Below are 15841 nucleotides of genomic sequence, written 5' to 3' on the forward strand. Positions count from 1 at the left end.
GGCACCTGAAGGTAAAGGTCATTTACTCCTCGAATATGGCGGAGCTTCAGTTCGAGGCACCGCTAGCCAAGTTTGAAAACGAGGAATGGAATGAATACAGTGAATTTCAGGAAGCTATAACAGTAGAAAATATCTTAAAAGAAACTGAATCTCATCAGACGAGTGAAGGGAACGATCACGAGGACAGTGAACACTTTACAGAGCCTTATTCTGGCTCGTTAGAAGATCTCGTGAACTCTTTTGACGAGAAAATTACCAAGTGTTTCTGCAATTTTGAGGAGAATGTTAATGACAAAATAGCCCCTGTACAAATACGAAGCCAAGAAGAGATAATTAATGATTGTCAGTGAGTAATTATTGTCATTATTTACGTCTGTATTTTACAGTCACAGGAGAGGATCAAAGATTTTTTTGTTTTGGTCTAGGGGCAGTAGGGTGTTTGTGACAAAGATTCTTCACATGTCCAGGATTGGTTTATATCAGCCATCTGTTAAGACATTTGTCAGCTGAGTTTGTATCAGAGTGTTAACTAAACATGATTTATTGATCATGTTGAATATTTCATGCGTTGCTTATGTCGATTCCAGATTCATGAGGGTAATTAAAAATTGTTTGGGGAATTGGTGTGGAAGTATATATATATGATAGAATATATTAGGCAGGGGTAAGGAAGAAGCTGCTCTGTGTGCCAAAAAATGGTGCAACACAATAATGGTGCTGATTTGTGCATTAGGCGAATGTTTGCCCGCAAAATCACACCCACTGGCAAAGAAAACTTTCCTCCCATGTGGTTCATAAGAGTCAGGGTTGTTGTGGACCTCTGACAATGTCTTTATAAAACTTAATTTATCTCTCAATCAGCATTTTAAAAAGAATTAGGTGCTTTTGGTTAAACATTTTCCTCTAAATACTTGCTGTCACAGTGTAAGATGAAAATTGATTTATATTTTAAGTTCATCATTTCTACTAGTCAGTGTATGATTTACCAAATACCTGTAGCATTTTTTTTAATTTGATATGAATTTTCCATTTCAAAGTGTCTAAAACTTTTAATCTCTAATTGCACTAAAGCTGCCTTTTAATACCTAATTTCTCTAAGTAATATTCTATCCCATCTTCCATCTAACCCCAACTTGTTTTAAAAATTTAAGAGTTTGTTGGAGGTAAATGTTCTGAATCTGTGGCATTCTATTAAATTACTGGGTAGAATAAGCTTTAATAGCCATGCAACATAGGTATAGAGTCCTCACTCAGATGTGTATTTATTTTCTTTCTGCGTTTTAAGTTATCTAAACAAGGTGTACTTGCCACAAAATGGCTATAAAGATTTAACCATCATGTCAGACTCAGGATGCATGAAATTTCCCTGACAAGACATTGTTATGATTGTGGACAGTGGGTTTTTTTCATAAAGAAAAAAATGTTTTCTTAAAGACACATGTTTCAGATTACATTGTACAAAGTTTTCTTATTATGTTTACAATGTGAATTTTAAGTTTATATATATACTTAAACATGTAAAAACATAAGATATTTGTCAAAACGAACTTTATTATTTTATACTGATATCTCAATGCCATTGATATACCAAAGCAAATTGGGAGTCCTTACCAGTTACCAATTTTCTTTATGTTTTTTTTTTTTTAATTTTGATTTCATAAATACCTCAAAGAGTTTAATCCACGAACCATAAAATATGGCCTCATCCCCAAAATTAACATGATTTTTATTATCGATAATGTAGACTTTAAGCTTTTCATAACCCTTTTTCTTTTTTCGATATCTATTTTACTTTTTCAAAACGAGATCTTGTAATATGGTATTGTTTTGATGGAAAAATGCATTAGGAAGGTCACTTTTTTGTAATATAACGTCACGTAAAAAGGCGATAGAGATGACTGTAGGATTATAATGCACCTATTTATTAAAGGTGCTTAGACACATAATTGAAGTAAATTTTTTTCTCAAATGTTCTGTTTAAGTCACAACTTATTATCGAATTCTTTTAAGAGTGAAAAATTCTTATAAGCCTAAGGCATAAGATTGATACGTCGCCGTTGTTTTATGAAGAACTAATTCTCTATAATAACATATGGGCGTCATTTTGTTTCCAACAAATGCTTGAAATTCACAGTAGCACAATGTCGGCAGTTCTGAGAAAAACTTATTTTGATGAAATTGTACATGTATTTTATAAAACCTGGTTAACAATAACAAAAAATTATTTGAAGTATCATCTTATTTAAAAAATCATTTTAGTCGGCGCGATTAAATTGGGTAGGTCGCGTTATAGGGGAAACAAAGGTATTTTTTTTATTTTGGCCTCGGAAAAAAAATCATAATTTTCAGATAATGTAAAACAATCTATGTTCGCAGGTATTTTAAAGCATAATTTTTAAAAGCTAGAAAATAAACTTGTATAGACTTTTCACATGTCCGATCAACGTATTTAGGGGGGAAATCGATCAAAAGGAAAAGGGCATTAAAAATATTTTGAAGTGAATTATCATTTATCTTACTACGCAGAGAGAGTTCGTAAAACAAACAAACAAACAAACAAACAAACAAAAAAAATACACGAGTGAATTCAAGAATTATTGAATTCCTATACGAAGAAGATCATATTAACTTGCTTGGCATGAATAAACAGGATTTTGCTCAAACTGAAAGCTATATCAATGCAATTGCTCTCTTTACAGATTCCATTGTGTCTTAACGAATTTATAGTGAGCCATTTCAAATATAACTCGTAAGTTTAGTGGAATAACCTGTCATATAATTGAATCAAGAATCTATGCTTATATTTTGCCGGTCTCTAGCATGAAACAAGATGGGTTTTATGGGTCAGTTATTCATTTTTTTTATTTAAGACGCCGAGCTGTCTCATTCAAATAATACAATTACCTGCATAGCTGTAATGGCTAAGCCGGGATTTTACAGTGAAGTATACGATTTTGTATATTCACATGTAAAGTTAACAACCCCCCCCCCCCTCCGATTTTTGGAAAGGGTACTTTCAACATTTTATTTTAATTGATAATACAACAAGTGGACATGACTCCCCTACACCACACCACTTTGAAAAAAATTATAATTCCATAATTGGCTCGAATATTTTTTTTACTGAAGTGTCTCGACCATACTGCAAAAAATGAATGAAGAAATAAAGAAAGATAGGATGAAAGACTCTTCTAAGTTAAAGAACACCCTCCCCCCCCCCCCCCCCCCCACTACCACACACACATACATGCTTCAATTTGTGTTCTTTCTTAATAAGTTAATTATCAAAGTGTATAACTTTTTTTAGCTTATTTATATTTCTTGACTCCAAGCCCCGTCTTTAGGGGGAACGCGATGCCATGACCCGTACCTTAATATTTCTAGTAATTACTATATAGTGACATGTAGAAATTAGAATAAATTATGCATTTTGATTCTGGAAACATATTTAAAGTATATCGCATAAACGACAGTGAGTGTATCAAGATTTATACTTTCGACGTAAATAAAAGATATATCAAATATACTTATACTTTTTTAAATAAAAAGCCAGACAAGTATCTTTCGTTTGAAAAGGATGATACAGTAACTGCGCGTTTTATACAAATTCATATTACATACAGTTCGATAAGGGGATTCGTCAAAAACATATTGTGTGTTATATGCATCCTCACATGAGTTCTATTTTGGATCCAGTTTTTAGAAATCCCAAATGTTTAAATTTTTTTTAATGATTTTTTTTTCAAGAATATTACTCATTTCTTCTTTTTTTTCAAAAGGGCATTTTTATTAATGACAGCAAGCCACCCAATACGTCCATAAAATCATTAGAAATGTTTTTTAAATAAAAAAGTGAAACCTCATGATCACTTTACATCTTTTATGATGTCACAAATGACGTATAATAATCATTAACGTCACATTTATGTGTACATGATCTTAGTATAGTTTTTTTTTTTTCGAATTTGATTTCAGAATTTTTTTTTCCACTATTAATTATCGTCTGAAACATGTGGGATAGAAATGTGTTGTTCTTTTACTCTTATGAATAAAATACCCCCTTGTTCGATGCATTGAATTTGTGTAAAACACATGGAAATGTATGATGGTTTGAAGTCATTGCTCTTTCACGACAATGATTTCTTCTTTTTTCAATAGGGGCGCACACGTTACGGGTAAATATTTTCATTTGAAAATATCCCTCGCATAGTGATTGTTATTTTTCTGGTTTAATATTTTGCCGTAACGAATGTGCTCTATGTGTAAATAACGATTAACTGTCGTATTTTGGGCATTTTCCCGGAAAACTTCGAACCATTGTTAAGTTTAGATTTTAATTTGATATCCCAAACATCCGGTTTCGACAGAAATGTTGCACATGTAAACTGTATCAATGGTCTAAGGTAAGATTCACCAGAAATATTTATTCTATAGCCCTCTTAAAATTTTTCATATTTGCTAGGCCATATGAGGCACTTTGTGGGTCGAGTTCTTTTCTTCTCAGACCATGCAAACCAATCAAATTCATGATAAATGAGATTTGTCTGTACTTAATGAAAATTAAATTTAGCTTAGGCTACAAGATCAGAGTTTGTAAAAGTGTGACATTTTTTCTAGTAAAAAGCTGCTGTCATGTTCATAAAATTAATTTTGAATTGTCTAAAGAATCAGTCATGAATTATGGCAATTGAGTGAAATTTTGGATTTTTTTAAGGGATGGGGGGGGGGGGGTGGGGTGGGCAGAAGATGTTGAGACTTGCTGTGTAGAATTCAATTGGATTATATATGAAAAAAAAATTCTTAGAATTTTGATAGTGCAGTTTTAGCTGAGGGTTAATAATCATATTTACATTTATAGATTTTATCTATATATCAATATTTAAAATTGAAGTTTTCTTTTATTAACTAAAGAATGGTAAAACAATGGACTATCAGGCTGCCAGTGTATTGATGAATCACCCAAATCAATACTGAGTCACCAGTTATAAGCAATGCTGATCAGGCCTAAACAGATATTGTTTCTTAATTTATAATGATTTCACTCTTTTGGTACATGAAGTCATTTAAATTGAAATAGATTTCGTAGTTTAGAGAAATGTTACACGATGTTTACAAATCAATATGTACTCCAGCATGCCAAGCGAGGGCCTGGGAGTCAGGAACTCGGGAGAAATGCTGCTATTGATTCAGAATGGCAAATCCGTCCAAGATCAACACGGCTGATAATCATTCCCGGACAGAGCTTACCAAATACCCCATTCAAAATCATTTAAAGACAGTCATTTAAATTGTTATTTAGTGTGGTGCATTGAATTCCACTTGGTGAATGTGGATGTTTTGCTCATGGCAGTGATAGAGTTGTTATTTGTAAAAATGTTTTTAAAGCTTGACACCCCTGTAACAACAGTATGCCTCATTAACCAATGACCCTACATATATAAAGGTATTTATTGAAAGAGGCCAATTCATTACTGGTCAGTCTCTGGAAATATGTCACACATGTCCATGTTCATGAATTCAAACATAATTAAATCCTGTAAATTCAACACCTAATAGTTATAACTTTATATGTGATATGGCACAACATATATTTATGCGAGTGGGCACGGCTCTATTCCTATAGTCCTAGTTTATCACAGTTAGGTATTTATTGGTCAGGCTTTCTACTTTCAGTAGTGGGCTGAGGAGAATTATGAATTTTATCGGGTCCATTGGAAGACTGAGTTATTGTCAATATTACAGGGAGAACTTCATTGTGTGTACACAGAACCAATCAATACATTGTCTCGGAAAATCGGAGTATCCTGTCACAAAATATAGAGATTAATCTTAGCTTCCAGGGGGAAATTTGGAAATGAAAATGGATAGTTTGACCCATTTCAGTAAATCATGCGAAAATTGTTAAATGCTAGCCATTGGTTATAAGCTTATATTTTTTCTGCAGTCTCAGTAAGTATTTAGAAGAAATCTTGGTAGGGTTAGCTTTAGATAGGGAGAGGAAAGCACCTGTTATTCCATTATAAGTTTGACCTTAATAGCCTTGTCTAAAACTCTAAATGACACACAAGATTGCACTAAAACTAAAATAGATTTTGTAGATGTATAGTGAAAACAATGTATTAATTGAAAAAATAGCCTCATAACATCTTTATTCACTGGTTACAATACTGTAAATCACTTTTTATTCGCGAGAACTTTATTTTCGCATAATTACGCGAGACAGTGTGCTCGCGAAAATTTAATTCTCGTGTATAATAGTATTCCTTAAGATTATATAGAGCAATAACCAAAATTCGTGAAAATTTTGTCTCAATAATTAAGAGTCAATGACTATCTTGCGAAAATAAGGTGTCACGAAAATTTAGTGATCTACAGTATTGTTTTAAAAATTACACTCAGAGAGCTAGGTTATGAGTTTTGAAGTTTATATGTAAGACTCCAAAATCTGTCCTGATGCTTTTGCTGAGGTTCAAAGTGATAACCTGGAATTCCGACCAAAGTGTAATTGGAGAAGGAGGAGTAACAGGTTTGGGTTATAACATATCAGGGCTATTCCTTGTACACAATTTGATTGGTTGTCCTCCACTTTCATGGAATGTGAGAGATACTAGTTTGGGTCAACTGCTCTCTCTGTCCATCTGTCTGTTAGTCTGTATTATTGTAAAAAGATCAAGGAAAAAAAAAAATCATATTCATAACTTGCATAAAATTTTATCCAGTGTTAACTTAAAAATAATTATAATTCTTCGAAGTTTTTTTTTTTTTTTTTTTTTTTTTTATAAATGTCTTTTACTTAAAAAAATCTGTTTAAAAGAAATGCTGTGCAGTAGACCATTCAGACATAACAGGAAAGCCTGCTTTGCACATTAACACAATATGTCATTGATGCAAGAAACATGTGAAAGCAAAACATATAAAAGCTGTTTTAACAGAGACTGATGTATTTGTAGAATGTGGTGGACCATCACTGGTAACTTTGGTAACATTCTTCCCATTGATTGGTCCAAGAGCTATGCAAGACAGCTGCAATCCAAAGTACTCAACCTCAAAGAAGATCAGGTAATGTTCTAAATTAATCAGAAATCTAGAAGTCACTTGACATTTACTTTGTAGTGTACGCTCTAGTCAGAAAATGACCCGAATATACCGGTACTCACTAAAAACCATGTCATAAAAGAGGAATAGAGTGTTGATGTCACAGGGTTCGATCACCGGTGCCCAAATAGCTTGATAGAGCACCTGACTGGTGATTCAGGTGTCTGAGGTCAAATACCATTTTGGTCTGTTGCATTGTTCTCAATCTCCTATTTTTCAGATATTATAAATGGAAATCTTTTGATTCCTCTTGTTGTCATAGTGCAATGAATTCTAAAGGAATTTCTCAATAAAAAAATTCAAAGAACGTAGAATATTAGTATACTTCTTATTGAACATTAGAGGTCATATTTCCTTTGGTTTAAAATGATGTCTTTATATAGAGCCCTCCCACATTTATGTAAAACACTCCTTCAGGATAGACATTCATAATCCAGAGCTGCATGTTTCTCTCATAATTACATTATATCAGCTTTTATACCACTTTGCGTCAGTTCAGTAGGAATAGTTATATAATTAAGTTTTAACAAAGTGTTGAGAAATCAATGACTCTGTATGTCTGTTTCCTTAGTAAGTTAACAGCCAGTGATTGGTACATTAACATCTCTGTGATGTTTCAGGAGCAGGAAGCCCCCAATCTGGACCTCTCTGACGATGAAGAACTTGCCCAGCAGTTTGACATGCACTCGCTGATCGTGTCCAGTCTGCAGACCAGTGATAACGACCATGTTGCCACCGCCGACGAGGTCATTAACGAGATCGAGTACATGATGCAGGTAATAAATCCGTGCTCAATCGAGTACATGATGCAGGTAAGACATGTAAATAAGTGCTCAATCGAGTACATCAATCAATAGAGTACATGATGCTGGTAATAAATAAGTGCTCAATCGAGTACATCAATCAATCGAGTACATGATGCTGGTAATATATCAGTGCTGAATTGAGTACATCTATCAATCGAGTACATAATGCAGATAATAAATCAATGCTCAGTCGAGTATATACAGGTAATATATTGGTGCTCAATCAAATACATGATGCAGGAAATAAATCAGTGCTCAATTACTTCAGTTTTACTTTGATTTCATGGTTCATTTCAAGTTAAGTTTACTCTAGTGAATGTTTTAGCAACCAAAGTAAATATTACAGGCCCTGCCATGTGCATTGGAGATATAAAAAACCTAACACCAAGCAAGTGTTAGTCTTATCATTTATGCACTGAATTGATGACGGATTTTTCCGTTATTTCCTAATCATGACAAAGAGCACACATAGGGTTAGCTCAGTCTACGCGAAAGTTAAAAATTTTTAAAGGACAAAATGTCTGGTAAAAATAAATTTTTTACCAGACCAAGCACTTTCTTACCAGACCGACTTTTTTCCTTTAAATCCATACATCATTATGATACTGAGATTGAGACTTTGATTTCACTGTGAAATTTAACCCTTAAATAAATTCAGAGTGAAATGGACAAGTTAACTATATTTATAATTTTCCTTTGTAAAAGGTATCTATTTATACAATTGCATGCATTTTTACCTTCATATTTGACTTATACAACATACACTGTATCAAATATTAAATCTAATATGCACTTTCAATGCATATGTGAAACAACTCATTATGGTTACTCAAGTTCAATGATCATTTGAAAAAAAAAACGAATCTACATAAGCACTAAATAGCAAGTGTTAGATCTCTAACCCTTGACAGAGGATGAAAACGATCATGATAGGGTTGTATTTACATAAAAATTAATCAAGTATTATTGCTAAATTGGTCAAATAAACGGTATTTGTGGGGAACTGGACCATGTGTACCTCTTAATTTTGATTTCATGACAAAGACCACACACCGGTAAAAACCGACGGTCCGGTGACTTTCGCATAGACTGTTAGCTGCAGAACTGTAGCGTTATGGTTTTGTATATTTGTCTTTGACCATAACGCTACAGATCCCGTAATGCAAAAAAGGTGCAATTTACGCCGCAATATTGTTTGCGCACTTTTGGGGAGAATTCTCCATTTTCCAGCTTCGGTCAATAAACTACCTTCCACTCCCTTATTCTAGACACATTATTTACCTAATCTGTATATTTTATCCATCTACATACCCTTAATAATTGTCTCTACAAGTGATTAACTCGCTTTTCAATGATTAAAATTATATGTTAGATTGCTGAAAATTCACTTCAAGCGAGTTTATTGCCTGTAGAGACAACTATAAATGGTTTGGAGGTGGATAAAAAATACATATTGGCTACAGAATGTGTCTAGAATTAGGGAGTGAAAGGTAGTTGATTGACCGATGCTAGAAAGTGGAGAAATTCTCACCAAAAGTGTGCAAAAACTATTGCGCCGTAAATTGCACATTTTTTGCATTACGGGATCTGTAGTATTATGGTCAAAGACAAATATATAAAACCATAACGCTACAGATCTGCAGCTAACATAGCGTGTGACCGGTCGGCAGGGAATGCTCACTCCTCCATGGCACCTGATCCCACCTCCAAAGTTTTGGAGGTCCATGTTTGCACTGTTGCTATTTTGTATTGTTTTATGGACTTTTGATCTTGAATACTGTTTGTTATCTCCATATGTTTCATTGTAGAGAGAATTTAGATCTGTGAGATAATTTATATATTGGAGAGATATATTTTTATTGGATTTATTTGCATGTTTGTCGTCACCATTTGCAGGAAAATGGACCTTCTGAATACTCTCAAGATGACCTTGACCATGACATGGCCTTGGAAAAAGAGAAACTTCCTCAGATTCCCTCCTACACAGAAGCAGGTAACCATGGCAATGAATAACCATTGCAATGGGAGGGTAATTATAGCAATGAGAGGTAGTGATGGAACGATTGTCGGCGACAATCGATTGTCGGTCGTTAGAAGCTCTTCGATGCTACTAATCGATTATAAAATAAATGTCGCCGACATCGCTAACAAAAAATAAAATTGTCATACTTTAATTTTATTACCAAATCCAAGTGCAAAGAGCATAAAAGTAGTGATGAACATTGAAAACATGGAAGGATCCCGTGTCTTGTTGATACTTTTACCGCCATGATTAAATATGGGGTTAGACTAATACCAGGAAACAGTAATATTGCAAGTAAAGAAAACATAATTAGTCTAGTCAATCTTTAAACGTAATTATAATCATAAATACAAGTCTAACTTCTGGATAATTACTTTTAAAACTTGCAATTTTAACTAATCAAAACTAATTTTAAGACATAAATACCTACATGTATTAAATGAAAGGTGGGACTAATGTCAGTAAAATACCCATTGCATGGACTTTATAAAAAAAAAAAATAAATAAATCCTATATTGTTTAAAGTAAACAAAATATTATTTTCCACTTTTTGAAAAAAGAAATTTCAATAAACTTTTTTGAATATTTTAGGTAAGTAAATGTTTTTTTAGTAAAAGTCTGACAGAAATCTGAATAAGTTTTAACTTTTCTGTATTAATTTTATTAAAGTTCACAATTTCGATTATAATCGATTATTAATCGATTATGCCCAGCCGATTATTACCGATAATCGATTATGATTTTTTTCCGATTCCCCATCACTAATGAGAGGGTAACCAAGGCAAGGAAAGAGTAACATTGGCAATAAGAGAGTAAAATTGTATCATCAATACCTAAAAATGACTTTAAAAAGATAACAGTTTGTCAGAATGCCTTTGTCTTATGGGACATGTATATTAATCAAATAAGCAGCTCTTTTGAGAGACTTGTTTTTAATCTGTTGAACATTGTTTTACTATGTTTTAGTAGTCATTAGAAACAGTAAACATTTTACATCTAGTGCATGAGAATTGTTTCAGTAAAGATAGATGATAATTGAATTTTAAACTTGCAGTGTATAGTCCTAAGTGGTAAAAAAGGAGAAGAATCCAGTGAAGTATTATAAGATTTAGGTTCAGTAAATAAATGCTGTAAATAACACTTGATCAATTTTATCATTTTGTTCTGTAGATCTCAAAGGGATGAACTGTACTCAGCTGAATGAGGTTCTGAATGAGTACGAGGTCATTATAAAGGAGCTGTCGGAGGTTCTGATCCGGGAACTGGCCCTCCGAGACGAACTGGAGTACGACAAAGAACTCAAAAACCAGTTCATATCCCTACTGCTGACCATACAGAAACGTCGCCGTGACGGAAACCTGGACAAAAAGAAAAAGAAGAGTAAAGGAGTGAATAACAATATGAACAGCCCTGAAGGCACAAGCACAGTATGTAATATTTAAAGTTATATACTGTGTGTACATCAATAGGCATATTGAAAATTTAGAGCAATGACTTGGAATTACATTGTTGGGGTATTGCAAAATAAGTTCTTAATAATTCTGCACTATATATTGTATTAATATATGATTTTTTTGTGATATTCATGAATTAGTGCATCGATGTCTGCTTCAATATGAAGCCTGCTTTTTTTTTAAGTACACGTACAGTAATAACAAACAGCCCTGACTTGGGGTTCATCATGAAAACCCTGATCAAACATACTTAATTATCAAATATGACTTGTTTCAGTTTCTGACAACTGTAATTCCTTACCATGCAACAGATGGTGCACCCAGTTCTGAACAGCTACAGATCTACATCAAAAGTAAGTTCTCTACCTCAAAACAACTACAGATCTACATCAAAAGCTCTACCTCAAAATAACTACAGAACAACATCAAAAGTAAGTCCTCTAACTCAAAATAACTACAGAACAACACCAAAAGTAAGTCCCCTACCTCAAAACAGCTACAGATCTACATGTACATCAAAAGTAAGTCCCCTACCTCAAAACAGCTACAGATCTACATCAAAAGTAAGTCCTCTACCTCAAAACAACTACAGAACAACATCAAAATGAGGGTTTCCCACAAAGTACAAAAAAAACTACAGATCTACATAATTATCAAAAATATCCAACAAGCAATTATAGTTGAAACACACACACACATGAAGTTCATATATTTATTGCAGAAGCAGCTTTTGAAAATTTGAATAATTAAGTAATTGAGAAATGGACATGTGATTAATTACTTTTTATTTCAGTTTTACAAGCGATTAACGAGGATAGTCCTACAGTCCCCGGTCTGCTGACTGATTACATCCTAAAAGGTAAAGCCTCACTACGGGAAACATTTAACCACTTCTAGTACATCTCAGCAAATAGAAACTATCTAATGATATAAAGTCATGACATATAAATATTCTATAGACAATTCAGTGTCAAAGTAATGGCCTAACAATTGAAAGAGAAAAAAAAATCTGTCTATATTCTGTAGATTGGCAAATAATCACGATGGTTTTAATTTCACTATGTTCGCGATTCATCATTTTTACGCGAAATTTAACCCATCGTGAATGGTACCATTTGTTTTTTAAAACATTTTAATGCTTATATAATGCTCAATTTAAAATATCTTGCAGCGTGAAATTAAAACCATCGCGATCAGTACTTTTTGAGAAATCGTGAAATTTTAACGCCGTGGAATTAAAACGACTTACAGTATTGTATTTGATGAAAGGCACAATTTTGATTTCAGGGATATGCATTTATGATACAATAATTTACATCTTTTCTTCATTTCCAGTGTTGTGTCCTACTTGAACTCCTAGTAGAGAAAAGTCGGGTCGTATTTTTCCTCCTTTATTTCCGAGAGTCCTGTTTCTAGCAGCAACACGCGGGACTACTGATCGCTGCTTGATCGCCTTTTGTTTTTGTTTTCTTTCCATGACAAACAAGTAATGAGTTACTTAAATGAATAGTTTTATATTCAATTTTACATTGTTAGAGTGCAATAGTAATGTACAATGTGTAATATGTATGCATTTTTGAATAGTTTATTTGTTTTTATAAAATAATTGCCACCAAAGATATTATTTCAATATGTGATGATGTTTTATTTTTTAGGTGCTTATAGTTTTTAATCAAATAGTTTATCCACCAGGATATTTAAGGAGGGGGGTGTCATCATTTTTATCTAGATGCTGTGTTCACTAACCTGGTAATTCAGTCTTTATTAAATGACATTAGTACTTCTATCCAGTATTGTAGAGAAAAAAATAGTAGACAGTATTATTTTATCATTAAAGCATGTGAAATAATCTTGCTGTTCAATTTAGTTCTGCAAGTCCTTTTGTGGTTCAAGAAAACTGTTACCGGTTTTAGAAATATAATACTGTATACAGGGTTAATTTTACCCTGCTTTATTTTTGCCCCTTCAATCATGCATACAATTTTGCCTGTCTTAAATTCGCCCATTCACACTTTTGTTTAAATTATACTGTATTCTTTGAATTCACCCCGTTTCAAATTTGCCCAACAAAGGTAAGGGCGAAAGGGGCGAAAATAAAACAGGGGCGAAATTTCACAGTATACAGTAACTCAGCCAGCTAGTTGTAAGCATTGTCAATGTGTATTGTGAACTTAGGAATCAGACATTTTTGCTTTGTTCATGAAGATTTTTCTTCATGGATTGTGTAAATTTAATATTTATAAAAACTTCATTGTTGTGATAGGTACTGTCTCCTGTATATAAAGCTTATACCGTATTTGAATGTATGCTATTATGAACAAATGAGAGTGCCATTTATTTATTAGCAGAATGAAGCGTGTTATTATATTATGGTTTTTAATGATTTTTTATATGATTTTTTTAAACCTCCCAATTGAATAGCAGGGAGATGTCTGTCCTCTCCATATGTCCTAACAAGGAGTACCAATGTCTTATTATTGTTTCCTCCAGAACTGAACCACTTTTTCAGAATTTAGAGTACCTCCTACTTTTTCTTTTTGATCCAAAGATATTTAGTGTTTATCCATCTCATTCAATCCCAAACTCCTTGAAGAATTCACAGATTCATTAGTGCCAATGTGTACCTCCTATTTTATGTTAAGTAGCCTCCCCCCCCCCCCCCAAGTCTTTACCAGTTAGATTCTCATATGGGAGTGTGTGTGTCATTTTTGAAGCTCAGTGCACTTGGTACCTCCATTTTTAAATTGTTATTTTCTGTAATCATATGTGAAATAGTTTTATTCCATGTTATGGTGAGCTATTGAGCATATGTACTTATACAGAAGCTAGTGAGCATTTTTATTACTTTTTGTGACTAAAGGTTTTCAAAAGCAATGCCAACAAGAATGGATGCATGTGAGAAACTGAAATCCATATATTAATGCAACACCATGTAGCACAATCTGTGTAAATAATAATTTAAAAGTATCTGTTCTAAAAATACATGTAGGTCCCTTGATGTTGCACAGTATTAGTTGTACAATGGTACAGATATTTCTGTTGTTTTTAAAGTGAGCACATTTATAATGAATTCATGCTTATAGCAATGTGAGTTTCATCTACTGTATCTTTGAAACATTATGAACGTAAGGGATAAAATGAATAATTTTTTTAATAGCAAATCAAAATTGTTCCTTCATGGCACTTTATCATAAAGTGAAAGGTATTTTCAGAATGGAATCAGTAAATAACCGTGCGATAATTGCTGTTCAGTTGATTGGAAGAGTAACCAACCGTATTTCACTGGTTCTTACAGGCAATGTTTCATGTATTGATCGGTATTGATCTGTACATTGTGTGTACAGTCATACTTACATCATGACCATTTTATTCTGTGTACATCAATAGCTTATAAATGTTGTTACAATGTGTATACTTAATATCCTTGTTCAGTACTCTGTATTGGTCTAGTCAACACGTGAGTGTCATCTGATAAACCCTGTATTTGTCCATACAAAATGTATGTATATTAATGTCTAGTAACATTTAAATATGTTTAATAGATTCACTTTGTCACGTATGCTTTACATATATACTGTATATGAAGAATATACTTGTGTACTGTTTCTTTAAAGTGGAATACTATGGAATTATTTCATTTGATTATTTTTCATGGAATTTTAGCAAATGTACAATTTTAAAATGTCTACAAATTTATAACCTCAACAAATAATGAAATAGTTTAACTGAAAATGGCATTGCAACAAAATTTTATAATTTCAACAGTCATCAAAACAACTATGAATTTGCAGTACAGTTTGAATCACATAGAGGCTACTTTTGAATTTTTAAGAATTTCTGTTGATTAATGTTTGTTACATAAGAATTTAAGCTACCCTTGTATGTATAGATGTCTCATTACAAAGCTTTACTAAATATCACTTCAGTGTGATAGTTCTAGTTTTCAATTTGTCATCAGAAAAACACATTTTGCATCCTGCTAGATCTGTATCAATATTGTAATTAAGACAAGTCTCTGTGATTAGCTGTAATAGTAGAAGCAGGTGTGACTCCAGTATCACATCACTTATCCAGTGAGTATTGAAGCTGTTTGTCAGTGTATAGCTGTGATTAATGTTATTTATACCAATCACTACTATGTATATATACTCAAGTGTGTGCTCTGTGAATGCAGGTGTATTTACCAATTAAAATGCCTCTTTGCAAATTAACCGTGTTATTTTTGAAAGGCATGCCCTCTGCAAAAATGCTTAGCAGCTATGAGGATGTTCATTTTAGATACCCCAGGAATATTGTTGTGGTATGTACAAATTAAAATTCCTCTTGGTTCTGGAATTGAACCCTGGGCCCCTGCATCACTAGACACGTGCTCTACCAACTGAGCAACTCAGATGGATATCCACGGCCCAAACCATTACAAGAATCCATATTGGCTGCATTTTGTAGCAAAAACACTTCATTGC

The 15841-nt window shown here is 33.1% G+C and overlaps 1 protein-coding gene across 1 annotated transcript; it reads left to right on the forward strand.

Moving 5' to 3' along the window:
• The first annotated feature begins 32 nt into the window (after positions 1-32).
• On the forward strand, positions 33-15589 carry LOC134235667 (fasciculation and elongation protein zeta-2-like). The gene is made up of 8 exons (XM_062717806.1): positions 33-346; positions 6951-7059; positions 7716-7871; positions 9798-9894; positions 11095-11351; positions 11656-11731; positions 12172-12237; positions 12714-15589. The coding sequence occupies exons 1-8, from the start codon at positions 36-38 to the stop codon at positions 12728-12730; spliced, it is 1089 nt and encodes a 362-aa protein (XP_062573790.1). The 5' UTR covers positions 33-35; the 3' UTR covers positions 12731-15589.
• The last annotated feature ends 252 nt before the right edge of the window (positions 15590-15841 follow it).

This window comes from Saccostrea cucullata, unplaced genomic scaffold (assembly GCF_032062105.1).
Source record: "Saccostrea cucullata isolate Sc308-1 unplaced genomic scaffold, CSIRO_AGI_Scuc_v1 ctg192, whole genome shotgun sequence".
Classification (NCBI taxonomy): domain Eukaryota; kingdom Metazoa; phylum Mollusca; class Bivalvia; order Ostreida; family Ostreidae; genus Saccostrea; species Saccostrea cuccullata.

What these genes read in the sequence shown, in the direction of transcription:
- LOC134235667 (XM_062717806.1), top strand. Translation starts at nt 36, where the DNA reads ATGGCGGAGCTTCAGTTCGAGGCACCGCTAGCCAAGTTTGAAAACGAG. An exon ending in TCCCTCCTACACAGAAGCAG is followed by an intron (nt 9,895 to 11,094) that starts GTAACCATGGCA and finishes TTTGTTCTGTAG; the next exon opens with ATCTCAAAGGGATGAACTGT. An exon ending in GCTACAGATCTACATCAAAA is followed by an intron (nt 11,732 to 12,171) that starts GTAAGTTCTCTA and finishes TTTTTATTTCAG; the next exon opens with TTTTACAAGCGATTAACGAG.